We start from the raw sequence: 22,130 nt of genomic DNA, 5'->3' as shown, positions 1-22,130 counted from the left end.
CTAGAGTCCATCTGTGAACATGAAGTCTAGCTTGAAACTACTTACCCAAGAACCAGAAGGAGGCAGAAGCAAACAAACAGGTGATTACCAGCAGAAACACAGTCCAACAAAAGACAATGACATAGAGAAACATGAGCGAAGACATAAATGCTAGTCTGAAATGACTGAGGTTCACACTGGCACTTCTTCATGGCAGGCTGCAGCAAAAGGAAAATGTTAACAGAAGAAAGGCTGAGTGGCTTGATTACACTTGATTGGAAACAGGTGGGTGTGATGAGGGTTGGCAGTGGTGAAGCCAGAGCAGATTAAGAGTCAGATGAGGCAGCTGAAGTGTACCAAAATAAAAGCTTGGGACAGGAAGTGCATGGAATCATGACAGCTTTTTTTTCAAATTGCATATAGGTTTTTAAATACATATAAATATATGCACAGCTAAAATCTCACACACTTCTCATCTTAGAAAAGTAAAAAAAAAAAGTGTTAAAATCAGTTTGAGATTAAATCAGTCAATAAAAGAGGAGCTTTTGAAGGAAATAATTATACTACTTACAGGTACATGAGAGACTGGAGCCCAATGAAGGTGTCCTGGGACAAGATGTTTAGTGGGTTATGATCCAAAACCCTGGCTCGAAAAACCACAAATAATAATATACATTTTGCAATAATTCAACCAACATTTTATTTATTCTTTTCTTCATTCTTATAAAAAGAGGGGTTTGATATAGTCAGCGACCATGTCCATATGATAAATATGAAGCTACAGCAGGTGAATAAATAAACATAATAACTGCCTGAACTACCACTTGGGTCTTTGAACATGCTGTTAGCAACAGTCACACAGCAGAGTAACTGAGTGCACAAAACAATAGCTTCCTCACCTACCCATGCATGCATACATACATGGGTAGGTGAGCACGTGGGTGTTACTCACAGCCACTCTAACTGATGGAGATCCCTGAACACACCAGGACTGAGGGAGGATATTTGGTTCTCACTGAGAAACCTGAGAGAGTAGAAGAGAAGTGGCACAATAAGGGGGGATGGGTGAAAATACATTATACACATACATACAGTGCACAAAAACACACCTACAGTCCTTAGGTTTTAAAGCAGCATAAGTAAGTGAGACTGAAATAAATGTTTTGGTAATATTTAATAACAGTGAAAAACACAAGACATTTTGTCTGTGCATTCCACACAGCTGGTGGTTTTCCTGTAAATGTTTACAAGACATCCCCTTGGAATCTGAGAGGCTGTGGTGAACATTTTTTTCCACATTTCATAGACCAAATAACAGAAAATATGACCAGAGGATTAAATCATAATGACTAAATAGCTGCAACCCTCATATGCAGTTGCAGACATCTAGAATGAGTGTGACTGAAACATGTAAAATGTGATTCTTTTCTGAACTTAATTTACTCACACATTCGTATTTGTAGTCAGAATACGTTGACTGTAGTTCATCTGAATTATGATTGTGACACATTGTGATTTTACCCCTTTTACTTCTGTTTTTAACCTATTTCAAATTTGCATATTATCACAAGGACAGTGTGGAGAGCTTGAGCAGTTTTCCAAAGAAGAATGCAGTAAAATCATAGTGTCCAGATGTGTAAGCCTGACTGAGACCTATCCACACAGACTCAGTGCTGTGATTGCAGCCAAAGGTGCATCTACTAAATACTGACATGAAGAGGGTGAATATTTATGCAATCACTTATTTCCCATTATATATTTTTATTTGCTTGACAATACTTTGTAGAAACCTGTTTTCAGTTTAACATTAAAGAGGTTATTTGTAATTTTTTTTTGTCAAAAAAGCCAAATTATAGTGACCATGATTGATTTTGTACATTATTAAAAAGGCAAAACATCCAAGGGTGTGAATACTTTTTATAGGCACTGTACTTACAGCCGCTTTAAACTGTACAGGCCGCTGAAGGCATGTTTGGATATGAACTGGAGGCTGTTGTTTTGTAGAAACCTGAAAAAAGAACAATCATAACTGGTAAAATTATTGGAATGTTCTTTCATCTGATCGCACTCATGCATAGAAACATTTTTCACACTCATACATTTCTTGACTGAACAAATTGGCAATGTGACTAACGCCCCTGCTGTTAAAGTATTATCACCTAGTGCATGATCATTTCTTTCCCTTTTTAAACTCCAGTGAGAATGACTGGATGATGTCAGTCAGCATTATCTCCACATCAGAACACAGAGAAGAGCCAGCTGCAAATTATCACACTATTAACACATCAGCAAATGCTGACCTTTATTCTTTGATTAAAGTTTAAGAATGTGAACCCTGACATAAACTTTTCAGACAAGTGGAAATGTTTGTGAATATGTGTGCTCTCTTTCAGTTTGACACTTTTATTTTTGCAGATTCTGCAGACAGACCCACTTGATGAAAACGACTGATCATTTCCTACATCACTGGACATCTTGTTCTGACTTTTGACAAATAACCAGCTTAACTAAATGATGTTGCCGATGTCACTACAACTGCTGATGATATGTAGTTTAACATTACATTTATCATATCCTTTAATTTTAAGATAAGTGGGTGGAGTGAAAATGGGTGAAACATAGTATTTTGACCTCTAATGTAAAAGTAAGCTAGTTAGTTTAGCTTACTCTGTTAGTTGAAACTTTTTAAAGAGTATACTATACTGTATATATGATGGGCATGGTGTCACCACTTCCATCCATTATGCAAAAATAAAGCTAAAATATTGTGAATCCGGCTGTCATCTTGCTGTTTTGCAACCAGATTCTGCACGGTAGCGACCAGCCAGCATGAGGTGATTGAATCATGGTGGCTTCACTTCTTCGAGCTCTCAGCCTGTCTATTGTTTATACACTCTTTGATATAAATGGGTAAGACAAAACAAAAAAAAAATATTTGCCAGTACAAAGCAATACAACAGCAGCACACATAACATCTCACATCTCTCTGAAACATTGCCACCTCCCCATGAAGGCCCGAATGCAGGACTGCTGTCCTAGACTGCCAACTGAGTGTAATTTAGTCAGTTAAACCTCCCCAAATGGGATGGCTCAGTTTGCAGAGAAATGCACAAACACACACAAAACATTTTTTTCAAAAGAAACAAAGGTCTGGCAGAAAAATGTACTGTGCCAAAAAACCCCATCTCACAAGAAGAATTAATGCTGCCAACAAATCTGTGCTGCAGTAATAAGATTTAGAGTTAACTGAAAAGAGAGATCCAATAAAATCATTCTATACGGATAACAAATTAGTGCATATTTCAAAAACAACAGCAACAATAAAGCTACATTATACCAATGTGGCAACACATTAAATATTTTAATGCAGGCTCAGCTCATTTCAGTCTTAATTTTATTGAGCTCTTTGTCAAATTAATGAATCAAAACATGAGCACACACAGTTTAAGGGCAATTTACTGTTGGACTGATGGAGAATATACAACCTCTCCAAAGGGAAGCGGATTGGATTTATACACTGAACACACTGTCTCCACATGGACTGAATGAAGATTTTGACACTAGACCTTTTCAGTATTTGAAGTTATATACATGTACTGCAGAAACACATGAATAATAAGTAAAGAATGTGCAAAGCAGCACAAGCACAAAATACTCACAGTCTCTGTAGGGCAAAGTATTCAGAGAAAACAAAATCAGGCAACACTCTGATCTCGTTGCTCCTCAGTGACCTGCAAGAGAGTCCATGAAAGGCAAATGTTATAAAAACCTAACATGCATTTCACATAAACAGACACCTGGAAAGCAAATATACTCAGACAGAGACAGCAAGAGAGAAAAGACTAAAGGTCTGATGCATTACAAGCAATAAAATAGTCACACAAAACTCTGAACTACTGCTGTTATATTCAGAAATGGCTTTTAAAGAATTCTTGGTGTCAACAAAAACAGAACAATTATCCAGGAGAGAGGGTAAAGTAGCCTACAGCTGTGCAAAGGTCTACTGTCATGAAATCTGAAAAGGTTTCTACAACCAAACACACACACGCACGCACACACACACACACACACACACACACGCTTGCTGTTGCCACTTGATTTACATTCATTTCCTGGAGACTTACCCTAACCTTAATCAGAGCTGCTACTTGCCTAATGTTTACCCTAACTTTAACCAAAGCCAACACATACTCAAACCTTACACCTCGTCATTTTCATAAAAATCAACAAATTAGTTGTGGGACCCAGCTTCTAGTCTCCACAAGTGACTTCCAGTCATGTAAGCTATGGATATAGCAAGGTAAGAACCAGACGCTTTACAGTAAAGGGACACGAGGTCTAGGAAGACACGCCTGAAAATGACATTAAAAAATTCAAACAGATCATTTTAATTTTTTTTGCCTGTTGCAACACAACAGGTCACACCAATAGCATCAAAGTGAAAAAAAAGCTGCATGTATGCATGTATAATATCCACCCCCCCAACACACACACAGCTACTTGAATTTGCTAAATGATATAGCACATTGATAATAATAAAATCTAAAACATCTCTAATTATGCACTACAGTAAATAAAAAAGCAACAAATCTCTGTAAACAGTTAGCAAGAAAAACAAAGACAGCAACAGCACTGTTTATGTCAAACCTTTAATGGGCTTTTGCATTCAGACATCTGTAAAGGCAAAAAGAGCATCTGCTTTGCAGCTGTTAACAAGCTTGTCAGTATAAAAATCTTTTCAGTAGAGACAAGTCCAGGAACACACACATACTCAAGGTCATTTTCATTTACTTTGTCAAACGAACCATAACAAAGGATCTTGCAGAAGATAAAACCAAGCAAACGAAAAAAAAAAAGTTGACAATTAAAGCAAACCTGATAAAGACAAGCAGCTGAAATGAAATCAAAGCATTTTGCTTAAAACTGCAGCTTGATGATGGAATCTGATTTTCCTCTTTAAATAAATTAAAATCTTCAAAATAAGCCAGAACGATACTGGAAGCAGAGAAGGGAAAATACGGATCACGGCAGCTGGTGCTGATTACAGACCACTCTTACAGATGGAGTTCTCATGATCTGCAATATCTTAAGATCATTATCTTCATCATCCCACCATCTACTGTATTTCCAGATGAAGAAACTGTATCTCAACAGTCTTTGTGTTTTTCTTCCTAAAGTTCAAATTGGAATCGCTGATTATTTTCACTTTTCTGGCACCAGATTTTATATTTGCGTAGCTTGGAGTTTAGAGATATAAAATTTCACTCTTGAATGTGTTTGTTTAAAGAAAAGATATTTCGGAGATATACTGTAAAGCCCCAGGCAGAGAGGAACGTGCATGTGATGCTCAGTGAACAGACTGTTGTTACTGAAGGGCAGACACAGCTCAGCTTGTTAGTACTGGATATTAAGGTTAGAAAAAAGCCTGCACTTCTTAATTACTAATGTTCATTTTTAAGTATTATTTAAGAAGGTTATGGGAGACAGATGCCTCAGATAAATTTAGTAAGCCTTTTACAGAAATGTAAGTGGAACTGAACAGAAACAAATGTGTGTCCTGTGTGTGTTCTGCCACAGATGAGTGAGCTCTTCAGGCTGTGAAGTGTGGTGAAATGTGGCTGTGAAGGTAGAAATGTGGCCGTGAAGAAGAAAAGCAGAGGCACAAATTGGATGGGCTGATTCGGCATGTAAGGGGGAACAGACACTTTTCAGCTAAATGAAACTGCTCACCAACTAAGAAAAGGCAATAACAGACCAAAAAGGAGAACATTTACAACAAATGGGATTGTCAGATGAAGTTATTAAAAGGCAACACAATCTGTCAGAGCTTATCTTGCCATGGATGGAGTTTACAAAGGCCCCGGTACCTTTTGTGTTTAGACCTATAGGGGGGGAAAATAAGTTGTAGTTCTCATACAAACTATTATCTCAAACGTGCCTCTCTCAGAGCAGCGAAAGCTTGAACACTGGCTAAGGTGAATATATATATATTTCCAGAAAGGGGTATAAACACACTGTGAAACCAGTCTAAACCATCCATTCATTATCTATACTGCTTATTCCTGAATAGGGTCATGGGGGCCAATTCAGAGTTGCCAATCAACCTAAGCTGAAACTCTGCACAGAAAGGCCTCGGGTCGGCCCAGGCTTGAACCCAGAACCTTCTTCTTCTGGTGAGATGACAGCGCTAACCACCGCTTCACTAAATACCACTTAAACATAAACTGAAATTTCATACAAAGGTCAGTATTGTTTAGGGAATTATATGCATAACCCCTGGCAGAAAGTACAAAACTAAAAGCCTGAGTCCTAACTTTTAATTTGCTGTCTACTTGTTGTGGACAGCTGTAGCCTATGAAACAAAGTCTGCAGTTAGTTAATGAACTGTGGGAGAAGAGGTTGTTAAATCAGGGCAGAAAGAACAAGAGGCTTTAGATTGTTATTATTAATGGATGAAGATAAGACATTATGGCTACAGTTAGATGTCACTTTTATGGATGACCACTCCACAATACTAATTTATTCAGGGTGGTCTAATGATGTAATGGATTTTTAGCCAATTTAGGGAAATGGATAAACAAATAAGTAATACAATTATTTCAAATAAACAGCTCACTTTAGAGGTGCAATATGTCAAAGCAAGCTACAATGGGAGGCTTCCTACTGAGAAATGAAAATGAAATGATGATTTGAATAAACAATGCAAAATGCTGGGATGCTACTACACCGGACACTTACAGCCAGGTAACATTTGGGGAGAGACGAGGGACATCCTGCAGGTTGACTGCCACACATTCGACATCTGTCTGTATGCACTTACAACTCTTTGGGTATTCCTGCAAGTCTATACACACACACACACACACACACACACACACACACACACACACACACAAACCATTTTTTGATGAAGATGTTTATTATTAATGGTGTTCAAGCAGCTGAATCAACTTTTCAACAAGAGATATACTGGGTAGTTATATTTAGTTTTGTTTTGGCCATGAAAAGCAGGTGGTCAATGGATAGTTTTTGTTGATCAAATTAACACTTGTCCATACACACACTGAAACATACTGACATGAATACTGTATACGCGCACACACTTACAGCAGTCATTAGGGAGGTACTGCTTCACAGAACTGCCATTCTGAAGAATTGGGCCAAACAAGTCTGCCCATCCAATGTTGTCCCCTGCAAAGCAAATTAAAGAACAAGAGTTATTTGTACGCTGCAGGTGAAATCAGTGACAGCCACTGCTGGAAAAATGATTGGCTGGAGGAATATGGTAAATGCTTTACAGGACAAGGTAAGCTTGATAAATTATCATCACCAGCAGGAAAAGAATCTGTAAATCAGTAAATTGTTCCTCCTACTTGCTTATTCTTAACTCCACAGTGAGATTTTGATCAATTTCTCATCCTTCTGAAATAAAGCTCCTGAGAAATATTCTCTCGTCTCACCCTGATCCTGTTCTAAACTCTTAAAATGTTCCAGATTTGTTCCTCACAGCCTGTGTTGGAAAGAACTCAGATTCATTAAGAGCCAAAGCTATTAGTGCACACACTGCAGCAGAGATTTTCATCAGGTGTTGGCAAATGAACACCACAAAGCAGAACGGGCAGGAAAGGACACAAACACATTCATCACTGAGGTGGCTGCGATCTGCGGGATAAAATGAGTCTACTCTCAAAGCGGACCAATCCGAGAAGAGCTGGATAACACTGTCTGGTTCCCCATATGGGAAGGCAGTTTGTTTCTGCGGAGAGGGCAAACACGGATAAATACGATGAAACAAATCTGACAAAGAGAAATGAAATCTGATACATCAAAAATGCAGACATTCAAACACTCTGTCCTCATGCAAAAATCATATTTCATTTCATTTCATTTTATGTGGCTCTATTTGAACTAATTAACATAAATTTTCAGGTTCTCAAGTTGTTTTCCTTTGTTTTATCTCTTCAAACTCTACATATAATTTCCAACAAGCCCTCCAACCCTTTGTCCCTTCTCTCTCATATCACCCATAAGGTACATCATTAAACAGCGCTCCTACAGTTGCGGGAGGAATTGTAAGAATCCCGCCAAAATGAACGACAAATTTTGTGGCACTACCAAGCTTTAGGGACCTTTGTCGTCTTGGAAACAGCCATAAACACAAGCTTGGGCTTGTGTGCTGCATACCTAGCCATCCACTCCAGCCTAACAAGAACTTTGTGACTCTAGATACTTACTCCTTTCCTCGCGTCATAATTAATATTGGTCACTAGATGTCAGCAAACAATGACATGGAACATTTTGTGGTAATAACCTGCACAGACATATACTGTCATATTTTACAGGAGGGCAGTCTTGTAGTTTCAGATTCATTCATATTTAGTAAATTTAGGACCAAAACACAGAAGGTAAAGCATCATACTGTAGGTTAGGAGTTTTTTTTTTTTACATCTCAAAACAGTCACTCAGGAGAAACCCTGCAACCCCTTCATTTTGGCTTCACCTGGGGTAATTTCTCTTAAACTAAGCTACTTCTTCATATTTCTTCCTAGGTGAGGGGTATAAGAAAACAGTCAGACTTCAGCGCACAAAATAAAAACGTGATTCGCTTCTCGGGAGTCAAACAAAAAAAAATTGTGAGCGCAGAGTTTTGTTTTTTATTAAAGGTCATATGTTTTACCTTGGTTGGCCTTTGTAATGTTTTAATTAAGAATAAAATGTGCTGCACAGAAGACTACAGAGATTTTGGCATAACATCCTGACAAGTTAATACTTATTTTGAAAACAGATGTCAGTTCAATTACACTGAGATGTGAAAGGCTCCAAATATCGAAGTGCTGCAGAGACTTGGTTCCATTGCAAATATTGTTGAACATTATTATATTACTGAGATCAGTTCTATCAAAATGTAAGCTGACTATTGGTATATCTGCAGCAAAACATCATCATCAACTGTCACATAATTTCACAACAGCTACTGTAGGCCACATCTTGCCTTATAGTGAAGGATTCCCACAGCGTTAGTTTAAGCGTCACGCCATAATTCACCTTTTATGCTTGTAACCTAGCAACCTATCAATGACTGAAGTAGTCTGGACAAAGTGATGTCACAAATTAGCACAAAGAGCTCATAATTACTGTCTCAGATAAAAGGACTTTTAATATCTAAAAGAACCACCATTCATTTGTAGATGTTGTTTAATAAAAGAGAGATTTTGCACAGATAGAGCTGAACCAACTGGACCTGTCAAATGTTCTCTCCAACATGTTGTCTCTGAAAATAAGCCAGCATATTCTGTGTGCCCACCGATCTCAGCTTACAGTCAGCTGCCGTGCGACGCCTCCCTGATGCTGCACAGGAGGCTGCGAGTGAATGCAGTGAAGAAAAGACTTTGACGAGTCACAAGTGTTGAGGAGCAGAAGGGACAGAGGGATATCTTCCTTTGCATATAGGACTTCTTTCTAACTCCAGGAATTGTGTCATAGTTATCTCAAATCACAGCTACACACAGTAAATCATAAATCTATGCAACTGTCATTTACACATGGTGAAATGTGCCATAATGTAAGTAAGGTGAGCTTTCTAGTACTAGTACTGATGGTAAAGGATGTTTCGACTGATCGTTAGGCCCTAACGTGCCTGTGAATCCCGCCCTAACCCACAGCTGCCATCCCTGACTTCCACTAGTTCCACTTCCTGAGGTGACAGTTAGTCAACACCCTGATAAAGGCTGTGCACCAAAAAGCACGACTAAAATAAAGAAATGCTTCCAGTTAACTAAATGATGATGCTTAGTGAACCATCAATCCAGAAAACTATTTTTGCCCATACTCTCTCTCTTCCTTTTCCTACTTTCAACTTGATTAGGTGACTGAGGATGCCCACACTTTCAATCTGGCCCTTGAGCCAGTCTATCAGCCAGCCAACTGTGCGCCAATCAGGTTGCTGCCGCCAGAAAAGCCTTCCTCCCTATGCTGTCACCTAAAGGTGGTGAATGCCATGACGTGTAAGTCGTCTAATGAGCTGTTATTGTTTAGCGTTATTCCCAATCAGATGTACAGTAATGGTAAATATATCCATAGCTTACATGTTAGAAGAGTTACATTTCAAATGCATATCTGATTTTCACTGAGGACATTCTGCTGATAGTTTTTCTCAGTTTTAAGCTGAGAGAGCTGGCTAAAGCTGGTAATATCAGAAGGATTATTAGGCTGGCAGAAAAACACTAGAAATAAATGTGTGCAAATAAAGTGAGATGAGTAAACGACAGTGAAAGCTGATCCAGACACTCTACATGGCTGCTAAATAATTAAACACAAGGGATCCCAATCAGAAATCTTTGTTACATGTTGCTGTTTAAAAAAATGAATAACAGCTAATATTGCCCTAAACATCCTGTATCTATCAGGCTCTAATGAAATTATTGCCATGACACAACACTAAGAACAATGTTGAGATGTCAGGGACCCCACAGGAACAGTGTTTGCAGTGTTTACAACATTTCCTTTACAACAAGAAAGAAAAAAAGTGGTTGTGATGATGCTGCACTACAAACTGGAGCCATTGTTAGGTGAGCTTCTTTTTTTATCAGCCCTTGTTATTATGGCAGTGGTGCACAGCATGGCAGTGAGGGCAGGTTGCCTGATTACAAGGATGGCAAAGAGGAGGCATTCTACAGCACAAAATGGGGTCCTGCTTATTGCCAGAGGGCACAACCATCACCAGACCGAGACTAATGTGTGCTCCTTCTTGATATAGCTGTGATGGAAAACATTTCTTTACCCAGAAAATACAATGTTTTTCAAAACACATTTTTTAATGTTTCACACTTTTTCAGATATATTTACACTACCATATTGGTGTGTTACTTAAAATGAGACATGGGAATAAAAAAACCCTACTGCATCTCATGACAAATGCTAGGATCCTTGTCTAGTGTTTGAGCAAGTTTATCAATATGTGCACACAGTGACACAGCTAGAATTTGATCTTAGTCTGTAGCATTATTTGTTGTCTCACTGTAACGAGTTTTCCATGATCCCTATAAATCTGGATCAGCAGATCTGTAATATTACTCCGATCCAGATCACACTTTTATGTGTGGTCGATCTCATGTGGATGTTATCATGCACTTTTTGTCATTGTAGGCATTGTTTATGGAGTTAGAAGGAAACAACATCCCCATCTCACAATAGTGAAGACTCTAGGTGCCAAAATCGAATGGATTGTTCTGCGGGTCCATCCCTACCGCTTCAAAACAATTTAATCAAAATCCATTTATTACTTTTTGAGTTATGCTGTGAACAAACAAACAAACATAACCTCCTTGGTGGAGGCAATAATGGCAAAGTGTTTTAATGTTTAACACTAGAATGGTTGACACTTAGGAGCAAATGTCCAGTAGATGAGAAGCTTGGTCTTGAATGATAATGTGAAGCAGAACAATTGTCTGAAACTGGGCACAAGTGAAGACAAATTGTCTTTTGGAAATATTTTTCTTGGAATTTGTGTTCTGCCAAAGCTGTCTATCTTTTTCATCTCCAGATCAGATAGAAGTTGTTGAGGATACAGAGTGTGGTGATGAGGAGGTTTTTCCAGTGGCTCCTATCCCAGATAGCTACAGCCTGGTGTTTTTACCAGAATGAGGTGAAAATCTGAAAGCTTTTCTTTTCCTTTTTTGCTGTATCATCAGTATGTGCTGATTGCTTTAAGCAAGAAATGTAATAAATGTTTAATATTATTAATCCTACATTTAAGTTGCTCTCAAGCCAGTTTCACATGTAACACTGAAAATTTCATCAGTGCAACTTAATGCCATTTCTTATTGTCCGCACTTGGACCAGAATGACTCCAGTAACTTTACAATAAACTGTCAGTACTGTCTATGCACAGCGCAGTCTGCGAGCTCTCCCAGGGCAGCCCCCTGGCTGGCTATTGTACTGGCTGAAAGCTGTGTTTTGTGGTTGTAAGTGAAGATCTCGCTAATCCGCTGACGAGCAGCCTGCTCTGTGAGTTGAGGGAAGTGCGGTGTCGCATCTCTCAGCATCTTGGAAAAGTGTGTTTTTCCTGTGTTTGATATAGAAAAGCACGACTGTATATGCAGAACCTCTTTGTGATTACAACACTTTTTTAAAACCACTTTACCGCAGTGGGGTTCATTTCTAGAAAACGAAGCCAGTCTCAGTGAAAATTGATGCAGACTACATGTTTTATGTCTTTTTTAAACAAGGCAGTACTGTAAATAACTTTGAGTTTGTGGTTCTGGTTTTGACAGGGTTATATTTGCCACTGAAGTCATAATGAAATGTAGGCCAGGTTCAAATAGCAGCAATTACACTTCAGCACATAAGCCAAAATTTGTTACTGCTTTTACTTTTTTGAGCTACTGCCCAAAGTCATGACTGTACACATTCATGTTCTGGTTTATTAGAGAGTTTTTAAAATGCCCCTTTTCCTACCTTTTGCCCCTGCCGATCAACTTCATATACAAAAGTGGAAAGTAACTAAGTACGTTTACCCGAGCACAGTTCTAAGGCATCTATTTTACTCTATTTTGATTTTCTGCCACTTCATACTTCAGCTTCACTGCAAATATTTAGTTTTTACTCCACTACATTTATTTGATACCTTTACACACAGTAAAGGTATCACAAATACATTTTCACAATCAGATGACTACAGCAAAATACAGTATAATGATAACACTTAATTAATTCTTCTTAATTCTTGGTGGAAAATTCACAATATACCAAACAGTACTTCAAATTATAAGCATTTAAGGTAGCTAAAATGAGCTCCACCTTTACCAGCTACAGCATTAAAGTGATAATGTACCAATAATTATAATCCATTAATACAATATACAATAATGTTAAACTTGCCATTCTGCATAATGAGTACTTTTACTTTGGATACTTTAAATATATGTTGTGCTAAGTAACATTCTGAATGCAGCACTTTTACTTTTACTTTCTGATACTGGAACTGGTAAACATTCAGAGTAGGACACAGTAATGCTGAGCAGAGGCTCAGGTTGCAGGAAAAAACTGAGGTAACAGTGATATTTTAAACTTGCAACCTTTTGGCTTTGCAGTGGTTAGTGAGCATTTCTACTTTTGTTGTCATCGACATAGCAGTGTAGTATTTTGTAGTTTTACAGAAGTGCTGTTTGAAGAACTTGCTGGATCATCTTTCTATTTTCACTTGTCTGGATGCATAAAATCAAACTTATCCCTTCTGCATATTATATATTTGGGTTTTGGCTTTAATGTGCAGTGAAAAAGTCAATTTGTGTTCATGTGTTTTGTACCTATTTGACTGCAGTTTTTTTATTTTGCTAGGATTGCACCAATGTCTGGCTTGAGCAACCTGTGAAAGTGGGCAGGAGGCCATAATCTCACTCATCATGAGCAACAGACAAACACTCATCAAACAAAAAGGAAACAACAGTAGCAATCTACTTTTAGTTTTTTGTACAGCCACTATGTTTAGTCACATTAAACATTCTGTGAGGCCTCCTTGTTGTTTACTCATATACAACAGTTGCAGTATGCAGTGCTAACTTACCACAGCGCCATTCGTCAGCTCCGTTAGGACAGTCTTTGTGTCCATTACACTGCAAAGCCTGAGGGAGGCACTCACTCAAATTCCCGCACGGAAAATGGCCGAGGGGGCATCTGGCCACTGCTTCCACCTTGCTGCTCAGACCCAGTGCTGAAAACAAGACAGAGGAAAACCAGTAGGATTACGTAGAGCATTTTGGCAGTTAGCACCAAATTTCAGAGGCGGAAAGCCTGAAATACATTACAGCATAAATCTCAGAAATAATTTATAAGTGGAAGTTGTAACATAAATAGTATTTTCTGATTAAAATCCAGGATTACATACATGTAAAATACAACGAAGACCATAAAATTACTAAGAGCACTGACATCTCAGTTTTATCAGCACTGATTGGTAGACATAAAAGGTCACCCATCCTCCACCTGCCACTGAGTATGGTGTCAGTTTTGTTGTTGGTGGTGATTACTATATTTTGTAGAATGGAAATACACACACAAAGAGAGAGAGAGAGAGATCTGTGATGGACAAACCAAGGAAAAGCAGTGTCACTGATGTCAACATACATGACTCTCTAGAATAACATCACTTAATTCAGTTCAGTTTATTTATTATTAGTTTGTAAAATAGGCCAGCGTCATAAAATAAATAAATGAAAGCCCAGCTTGTGTTTTCTGAATCAATCATATTTCTTTTAGATTATTATGTTAACTGCTAGCAATTATAATAAAAATGAAAACCTAACCCCTTGGGAATGCTGTTTGAAACCCACAGCCTACTTAACATTCGTACAACCAAACCGACTCGCCACTGGTTGCCAAACTTTCTCAGAGTCACTGCCTGTCTTTGGACTGTACCAAATCCCCTCCAATGATGAAAATCATTACCAAAAGTCTGGGTAAGGTGGCTCTTTCTTTCCCAAAATGGACAAAATATCTGGTTCTGGATTATCTCACATTTTATTTCTTTTTACTTTTACCCCACCTCATTAACAACTACAGTGTAGTGTGTTTAGATACATGCAAAACTTATAAACTTGTGCAGCTTATGTGCCATTCAATGTTAATAAAGCTTCACACAAACCAGTAAGATAATCATTTATCATTTCTTCACAACTATGTCCAAAACATAAGTCAGCTATGAGCTGGCATGAAAATGTATTTTGGGAGTTCATTTATTGCAGCCTGTTGTATGTCTGGCTTGTAAAATTATCACTGGCTGCCAGCGAACACAAAGGCCTTATTCATATCTGTAAGGGGCACATGCAGCATCACTCCATTTGTACTGACACCTAATATAAAACAGATCTAAAAGCTCGTACATGTACTCTATTATGTCGTGTCTTCAGGGAATGAGCTTTTTTCTAACGATGTCACAAAAAGTTTCAAGAAAAAGATGTTTTCGCTGCAGAAATTTAAGAAAAAGAATATTGTGGACATGTACTGTATAGTAATGCACTGTATAAGTTCTATGTCAAACTTAAATTAAATTACTTATTATTTGGCACCATAATCACATGCCATTTTAAAATGTTGTTGGATGCAAGTCAGGTGGCTGATATTTTTAGTTTGGAAGAATTTTGCTGTATATTATGGCCTGCATTTTTCTGTGTGGTATGATTATTGTAATTCTGTACAATTTATATTTATTATACTTCACACTGTCAGTTTCAATAATATGAATACAAACAAAATTCCCATTGAAGTGGTTACACTGTCATGCTTAAAACCAAGTCTTAACCCTTAAACAGCTCTTGGAAGTTGGTAAAAGTTGGCAGAAAATGTCCTCACGATTGCTTCAAAATAAAATCTGTGCATTCAACCATGGACACAAACATTTGCATACACACAAGTAGGTAACATGCTGTTATGCAAGTAATCAACACACACCTCCGTTCTATGTACACTATGTACTCAGACACTGGTAATGAGGAGCAGATGGGAGGGAAGAAATTAGTCACTGGTGTCTCCTGGTGGGCAGGGCAGAGTTCTTTGTACGTACAGTAGATCATTGAGTTCACCACACTGACTTTTTGACCTGGATCTGGATTGTTTGGTCCATTGAAGCCAGTTAAACTGGTTAAGCCCAGAGCTGCAAAGGTACAGCTAATTGACAGGTGGATGGATTATGACAAAGAGTTTAATATACAACAGCTCATATTCAGATACAAATGGCTCATTTTATTATAGTAGTAAGTAAATGTATATAGTAAGTATAGTAAAATGAAATGTTGATATAATTATGAGTTTAGATGAGAGCATGTGGATTTTTGAAAAATCATGACATGTTTACGTAATCACAGTTTGATTGCCTACACTTATAGCCTGTGATATAATAAAAATGACCGGCCAGGACAAAATAAAGCAGTCTAAAATACAGAAACGTCAGAGCAGAGGAAGAGACAAAGGGTGGGAAACTATTTTTATTGTGGACTTTTTTTTTTCCTTTGGTGGTGCAGGTCAAATACAAAAAAACTAAAGAAAAAAGTCATCTCAATTTGTATATGAAATTCATCAAGTTATCATCAAATAAACAACATCAACTGCTTACAGCACTACAAGCTGCTCAACTATATTTACTCAGCAATGAAACTGATGATAATATTTCCTGGAGGGGTTTCAAGATGCTTGCTTAACATTTTGTAAGTAAATTAAAGTAGTGTCTCCCTAATGCTGCTAATGCTCAGAAAATAAACTGAAGAGATAAAGAGTCATTAAACTACAGTAGACGTTGTCTTCATTAAAAAGGCTGATGGGACAAAGGAGTACTTTTTGCTGCTTAATGCCCTTTTTTCAATCTCTTTATTGCGCTCCAGATTTAGCACTGTGGTGAGGAGATAAAACACCTTTTCCACAGCCATGTGCAGGACGTCAGCATACTGTGCTGAATGAATGGTAGACATAAGTGCGAAGGTCAGGACCCACTGCCGTACAATGAAATGTAAACATAAAATAGTAGCATTTACAGTAATAAACAGTTGCTTAATTATGCATCCAGCAGGTGAATGTGCATCCAATACTTTTTACCTACCAACTCCTGAGTTTTTAGCTCCACAGTGCTCATCAACTAGTCACCATGTCTGTCCGTTGTTTGCTGAGCGGGTAGCTTACAGTGAGTTTTAAGAGTATTTTCACTGAAAACAGCTGCCTGCTGTGGCCAAAAACCATGTTATGAGAGTGGTGAGACTGAACCACAGCAGTAAATTTGTGGGCCTGAGTAAACTATGAGCTGAGTGTAAATATCCGTAAAGCTGAGGAAAGCTGGAATCGGGTGACAGTTTCTATGGTGACACATTGTAATTATAGAAATATCTCCTAAAGTTGCGTCAAGGTACACAATGTCCCATCTTGCATTTGTGAAAAATTGTTTGGTCTCTATAGACATGACCTCAGTGGTTATTACACTACCTACTGTACTGTGTTGAATGCAGTGCGCCTACTCTTGGTTAGTCAAAGCAGGTCTCTGATAAGCTGCAACATTAAAATCAAACACTCCAGAAAAACTACATGTTCAGCTTTGATATGTGACTCCTGTCTTTTTTTTTTTTTTATTTATAATTTTTGTTCTGTTCTTTCCACATTTTAACTCAGGCACATATTGCGTAAAGCAGTAGGAGTAGCTCATAACTCTCTAGATTGTTATGGCAAAATGATCTCAGCCACATGGCATCCAACAATCACAACCAGACTAGAACACATGCACAAATTTAGATCTGTTGAGGTTTGAACTGAGATGTGGTTGCAGGATGTCAGATATAACAAAAACCTGCTCCACCTATAATTGGTCATCATGCTGTGTATGAAATCAGATACACCAGGAAACACAGAGGCACCTCAGGACATCAAAACACTGCAGTGTTGGTCAGTGTGAAATGTTTCCCTAATCTGAAACAGGAATCAATCACCAACAAACAGTTCTCAACTTTAAAATGTTCCAGTTGTCCAGAGTTAATAACTGTCACGTTCTCGGTTCCATTGTTATGTGATAGACAGAGATCGATTTACAGCTAATTTGGTTTTCATAGAGTCATAGAGCTCTGAAACCAGTGCCCCAAATGATCTGCACGGATCCATTTTTACACTGATTTATCCTGTTCAGGCTGGTGTCACCATTCAAAATAAGACAAGTCTGAACATAACTGATTACTAGGTACATACTTAATTTATTTTTGAAGTGATGATCAAAATTCTATCATCACCGGACACTAAATGAAAGTAAGTGCCATGTTGGTCTGGGCACTTTTGACACACTGACATTCAACTCACGCCTGATTTGTAAGTGGGAGAGAGCATTCGAGGAATATGAAGCTGATCCTGCAGTTGCTGGAAGGATTTCATTGCATCACCCAGATATGAGTCATACATTTTTGCTAGCTGCCTTCCACTCTCTAAACCCCACATCTGTCCATTCAACATCAGGATTATAGGCAATAAGTGAATGAAAACTGACTAAACCCAAAATATCTGTGCATACAGCACAAAGACTTACATACATTTTAACTAAATTATTTTGAATCCTATCTTCCAAATTTCTAAAACAAAAAAAGGGAAAATCACCTTATAAATGATTCTCAACTTTAAAATGTTCCAGTTGTCCAGAGTTAATAAGTGTCACATTCTCAGTTCCATTGTTATGTGATAGATAGAGATCGATTTACAGCTAATTTGGTTTTCATAGAGTCATAGAGCTCTGAAACCAGTGCCCCAAATGATCTGCACGGATCCATTTTTACACTGATTTATCCTGGTGTCGCCCTTCAAAATAAGACAAATCTGAACATAACTGATTACTAGGCATTTAGAATGAAATGAGCACATTTTGTTTTTGTCTGCACGCCTCAAGGTTTTATCTTTAGGATCTAATATCAATAAAGCTATGCTTCTATGCTCTAACACCAGCTACATCTACTGGACCCTCACTGAAATGTACTGTATGTATCCTGGAACAGTGACAGAAATATTGTTACATATTCCAATGTAAAGCCTCATAATGCTGTTAATGTTGCAGCAGTGACGTTAGTCCCAATTCCCAAATCAAAACTGCTGAAAGTTAGAACAAGGAGCACTCAGTTCTATTGCAATACATCTTTTCAAAAACCAAGTGAATCAAATAAGCAGCAGTCCACTGCTGACTAAGCGTTTAAAAGATATCATAAAGATAGCAAAATATAAACGTGAGCAGAACTGTGGGACTGAACCAGCTGTAGTTAATTTAATAAACCTGTTTATTAAAAGCTTCCTTTTAAGTCTGGTTCATATATGTTTAGAAAATGAAAATTAATGAATTTATAAAATTGTGCCATATGAACATTTGGTGCATTAAAAAAATAACTGCTTTGTAGGTTAGTGTTCTATTGTAGCAACTTTATAATATTTTTATTTATAGGTTGAATATGTGGCACCCATCACCTGCAGACAGTGCTAATGTTAAACTGAAGCTACTATTCTTCACTTTTTTGTATAAGTGGCATCATCATCATGTTTGCATGTGCAAGTCTAAACTCTTCTTTCCTAGAGGTGGTGCAGATTGTGGTGTGTAGAACTAGTCTGTCCTTTCTGCAGCCTATAAATGAGTTACAAGCCCCTTCCATCAAGTCTTTTATATTTTGCTTCCTTATGGTTTTTAGTAAAAATAATTTGTAGCAGTTGGCTTCACTTGAGCAAAGAAAAATACAACAGTTCTAATGGGCGAACTGTGTCTGTTACAACACCTCTGTGTGAGGGACTGGTCCTGAAGGCAAGAAATGACGCACACTGATAAAACCTGCCAGCCCCTGTGTCTGCCCTCCAGTTTGGAGAATGCACGCATAATATCTGGGTGCTCATCACAGCTGCCAGCTGCTGTTTTACACTGACCAAATATTACTGCAAAGATAAAAGTGAGCAAGATTTTGAAATAAGCGTGTTTTGATGTGAATAAAATAATGATGGTATTGTGTTGCTATTCTATGACAGAACCAGGCCAAAATATGGAATCACTTTGGAGACCACCATAGGCGCCAAGAATGTACAAATCTTTCAGTATCCTGATTATTGTGTTCTGTGCTGTACTGGAGTCCCGCTGGTCTCCAGCATGGCCCAACTGCCCCCTCCCTCAAAAGACAGAAAAGATGAGTGATCTACAGCAGATCTGACAGGAATTACACCGTCTGAACTGTGTGTGGAGAGACTTACCACCTCCACCTCATGGCTATTCATCCCCAAATCGCAGAAAATGTCACATTTGTGATCTTGTTTGCTCTGTGGCTGAAACTGATTAAACGGGTAAATTCCACATCACTGACAACGAATTAAAGACGTCCTCTGTCCCTCTGATGGATGTGAATAGCTAATCAAACTGATTCAGAAAAAATGTGAAATCTGTTTTTAGATACGTTTAAAATGTTCTTTGCTACATGATATTTTGTTGTGTTGACTTTTTTCTTGGTTTCTCTTATATTTTACTTTTTGTTGACTTGTTTGTAGTTTCTTTCTTTCTTTTTATATTCCTTTGTTTTCCAGTGGGATTAAAAAGAATACTTACTTTATTGGTTCTAATTTTTGCTACTTTATATTTCTAATCCACTACACATTAGTGCTGGGTATCAAACTTTAGTACTTCAATAGTACTACAGCATCACTTAAATTACTTCAATACCATTTAGTATCAAAAAAATGTTTAGTACTGAAAAGCGCTTTTGTATATTTTTATTTATTGATGTGAGTGATAACAGAACTTAAGGTTGTGATAAATAGATTAACCTTTTATGTCATGAAACTGCTTTGTCAGAAAAGCATAATTTATGAACTCGTATCAAAGTCAGGGTACCAGTATTGGTACCAATATTAAAAATTTTGGAATAATACCCAGTGCACTTTTATACTCTACTACATTTCGCATTTCACAGCCATAGTCACTTCTTAGACAGAAGGATAAGATTCTGAATGCAGTGCTTGTGTTTTTTTTCACCGTAGCACAACTACTTTTACTTAAGATTCCAATATATCTTCTACCACCAAACAAAGATTACAAAGTTAATGATGAAATGAAATCATTCAGACATTTCACCAAACTGAAGAAAGCTGAACACAAGTCTGGTGTTTTGTTTGCAAGATACCACGAATCACGACTAATTTCGCCGAAATTCCTGAACAAGACCTCCATGTGATATTTGTCTGCTTAAACACTCATGACTGAAACGCCAAGCACTGAATATGAAACAGAACAATATCAACGTGTGTGAATGTTTGTGTGCTGGATGAGGTCTTGTAAAGTATTTCACAACCAAACATTTGTCGCAAAATAGGAGATTCAAACACGAATCACAGACTGGAAGGTGGGTGAAATCTGAGTGGTCATGTGTGATATGAATGGACTATGTTTAGCAGCTTGGCCATCTGAACAACTGACCAACTGAAATATGACGGTTTACAATGAAATGCCAGTACAATGACACATTTATTATATATTTAAATGTATTGAACATTTGCTATTGCCTGTTTTACCTGCCTGAATAATCTTACTACTTGTACTTAATTATGCATGACATCAACACATATTAGTTTAAACATAACCCAGTCTGTAATTCATTCATTAAAAACACCCTAAACTGTAGGATTTGTTTCTGTTCTTGTGAGGACAGTGCCCCTACAAAACTGGTCAGTCTTTGAATAATGCTTGTGCACACCCCTGTCAAACAGAGCTGACAACTAAGAAACAAATAATAAGACTTCTGTCTCCCTCAAATCACTGCACTGTTTACAAGATGAAACCTGGAGATCCCTCAGTTTACTGTGGAGTTAAGAATGATTCATCAACAGTCTGATGGGTAACTCTGCAAAACTGTGGAAGTCAATGTTCATTCAAAAGCGCTCTGAACATGTTACATGAGCAACAAGCAAAAACCCTGGTGCTTCTGCACTGCGAATCCAGCATGCGTGTGCATTATGGTAAGAATACAAACCACCTCCTTGAGATTAACATGGCCAATAATATGAAGAGCCGACTTTTTCCTGTGGGTCTTAATCATATAACCTTCTCCACCCACCATTTGCGTTTACCTCTAATCTCAGTTTGGGTCAGATGAAGGAGCAAAATGATGACAGGTGCGTTCATCCTGAGGCGCAGAAGTTTTACTGCGCTTGTGTCGCTTCGGCTGTAATGTGTCAGACCAATCCAGGACAGGTTTCCCAGGTGAAAACAGTCCACAGATAAGATAAGTCAGCAGAAATCCAACTTAGTCCAGAGAATACCCATTAAATAACCGAAATAACCGAGAGGGGAACTAAGCCAAAGCTCTCGGATGGATCAGCTGAAATGGCAGCGTGGAAAGTAAAACCGTGCCGGTGCGCAACAATAGCGACATCCTCTCCACACTGTCCTTCTCGGAGATTGTGCTGAGAGTCACCGGCGTCTTGCTCGGTCTCCCCCTTCCTCTCCCTCTCTCCCTCCACACGCGCAAATAGACGCAAACAAACACCCCCCCTCACCTTCCTTTTTCTTTTTTTCCTAAAAACTTCACCTGTAGAGGCTCAGTCTTTTGCTGTATGCACAGCAAAGTGCTAATCTAGGGGGTGCAAACCTCCGCCAGGCAGCTCAGTTTCCCAATGGTGCC

The 22,130-nt window shown here is 38.1% G+C and overlaps 1 protein-coding gene across 1 annotated transcript in view; it reads right to left on the bottom strand.

Annotated features, from left to right (window-relative positions):
• Positions 1-21,890, bottom strand: part of rxfp2a (relaxin family peptide receptor 2a) — a 38,686-nt gene extending 16,796 nt beyond the window's left edge. Inside the window, exons 1-8 of the mRNA XM_020620408.1 lie at positions 21,577-21,890; positions 13,544-13,690; positions 7,087-7,170; positions 6,718-6,823; positions 3,639-3,710; positions 1,916-1,987; positions 932-1,003; positions 551-622 (exon numbers count right to left, since the gene is read on the bottom strand). Of these exons, the coding sequence (XP_020476064.1) occupies positions 551-622; positions 932-1,003; positions 1,916-1,987; positions 3,639-3,710; positions 6,718-6,823; positions 7,087-7,170; positions 13,544-13,690; positions 21,577-21,631 (680 nt within the window). The 5' untranslated portion in view covers positions 21,632-21,890. The remainder of the gene's footprint in view (positions 1-550; positions 623-931; positions 1,004-1,915; positions 1,988-3,638; positions 3,711-6,717; positions 6,824-7,086; positions 7,171-13,543; positions 13,691-21,576) is intronic.
• Between the last annotated feature and the right edge of the window lie 240 nt (positions 21,891-22,130).

This window comes from Monopterus albus, unplaced genomic scaffold (genome assembly GCF_001952655.1).
Source record: "Monopterus albus unplaced genomic scaffold, M_albus_1.0 scaffold237.1, whole genome shotgun sequence".
Taxonomy (NCBI): domain Eukaryota; kingdom Metazoa; phylum Chordata; class Actinopteri; order Synbranchiformes; family Synbranchidae; genus Monopterus; species Monopterus albus.
The sequence above is the reverse complement of the archived record's forward strand: the minus strand, read 5'-3'. Positions and strand labels throughout refer to the sequence as shown.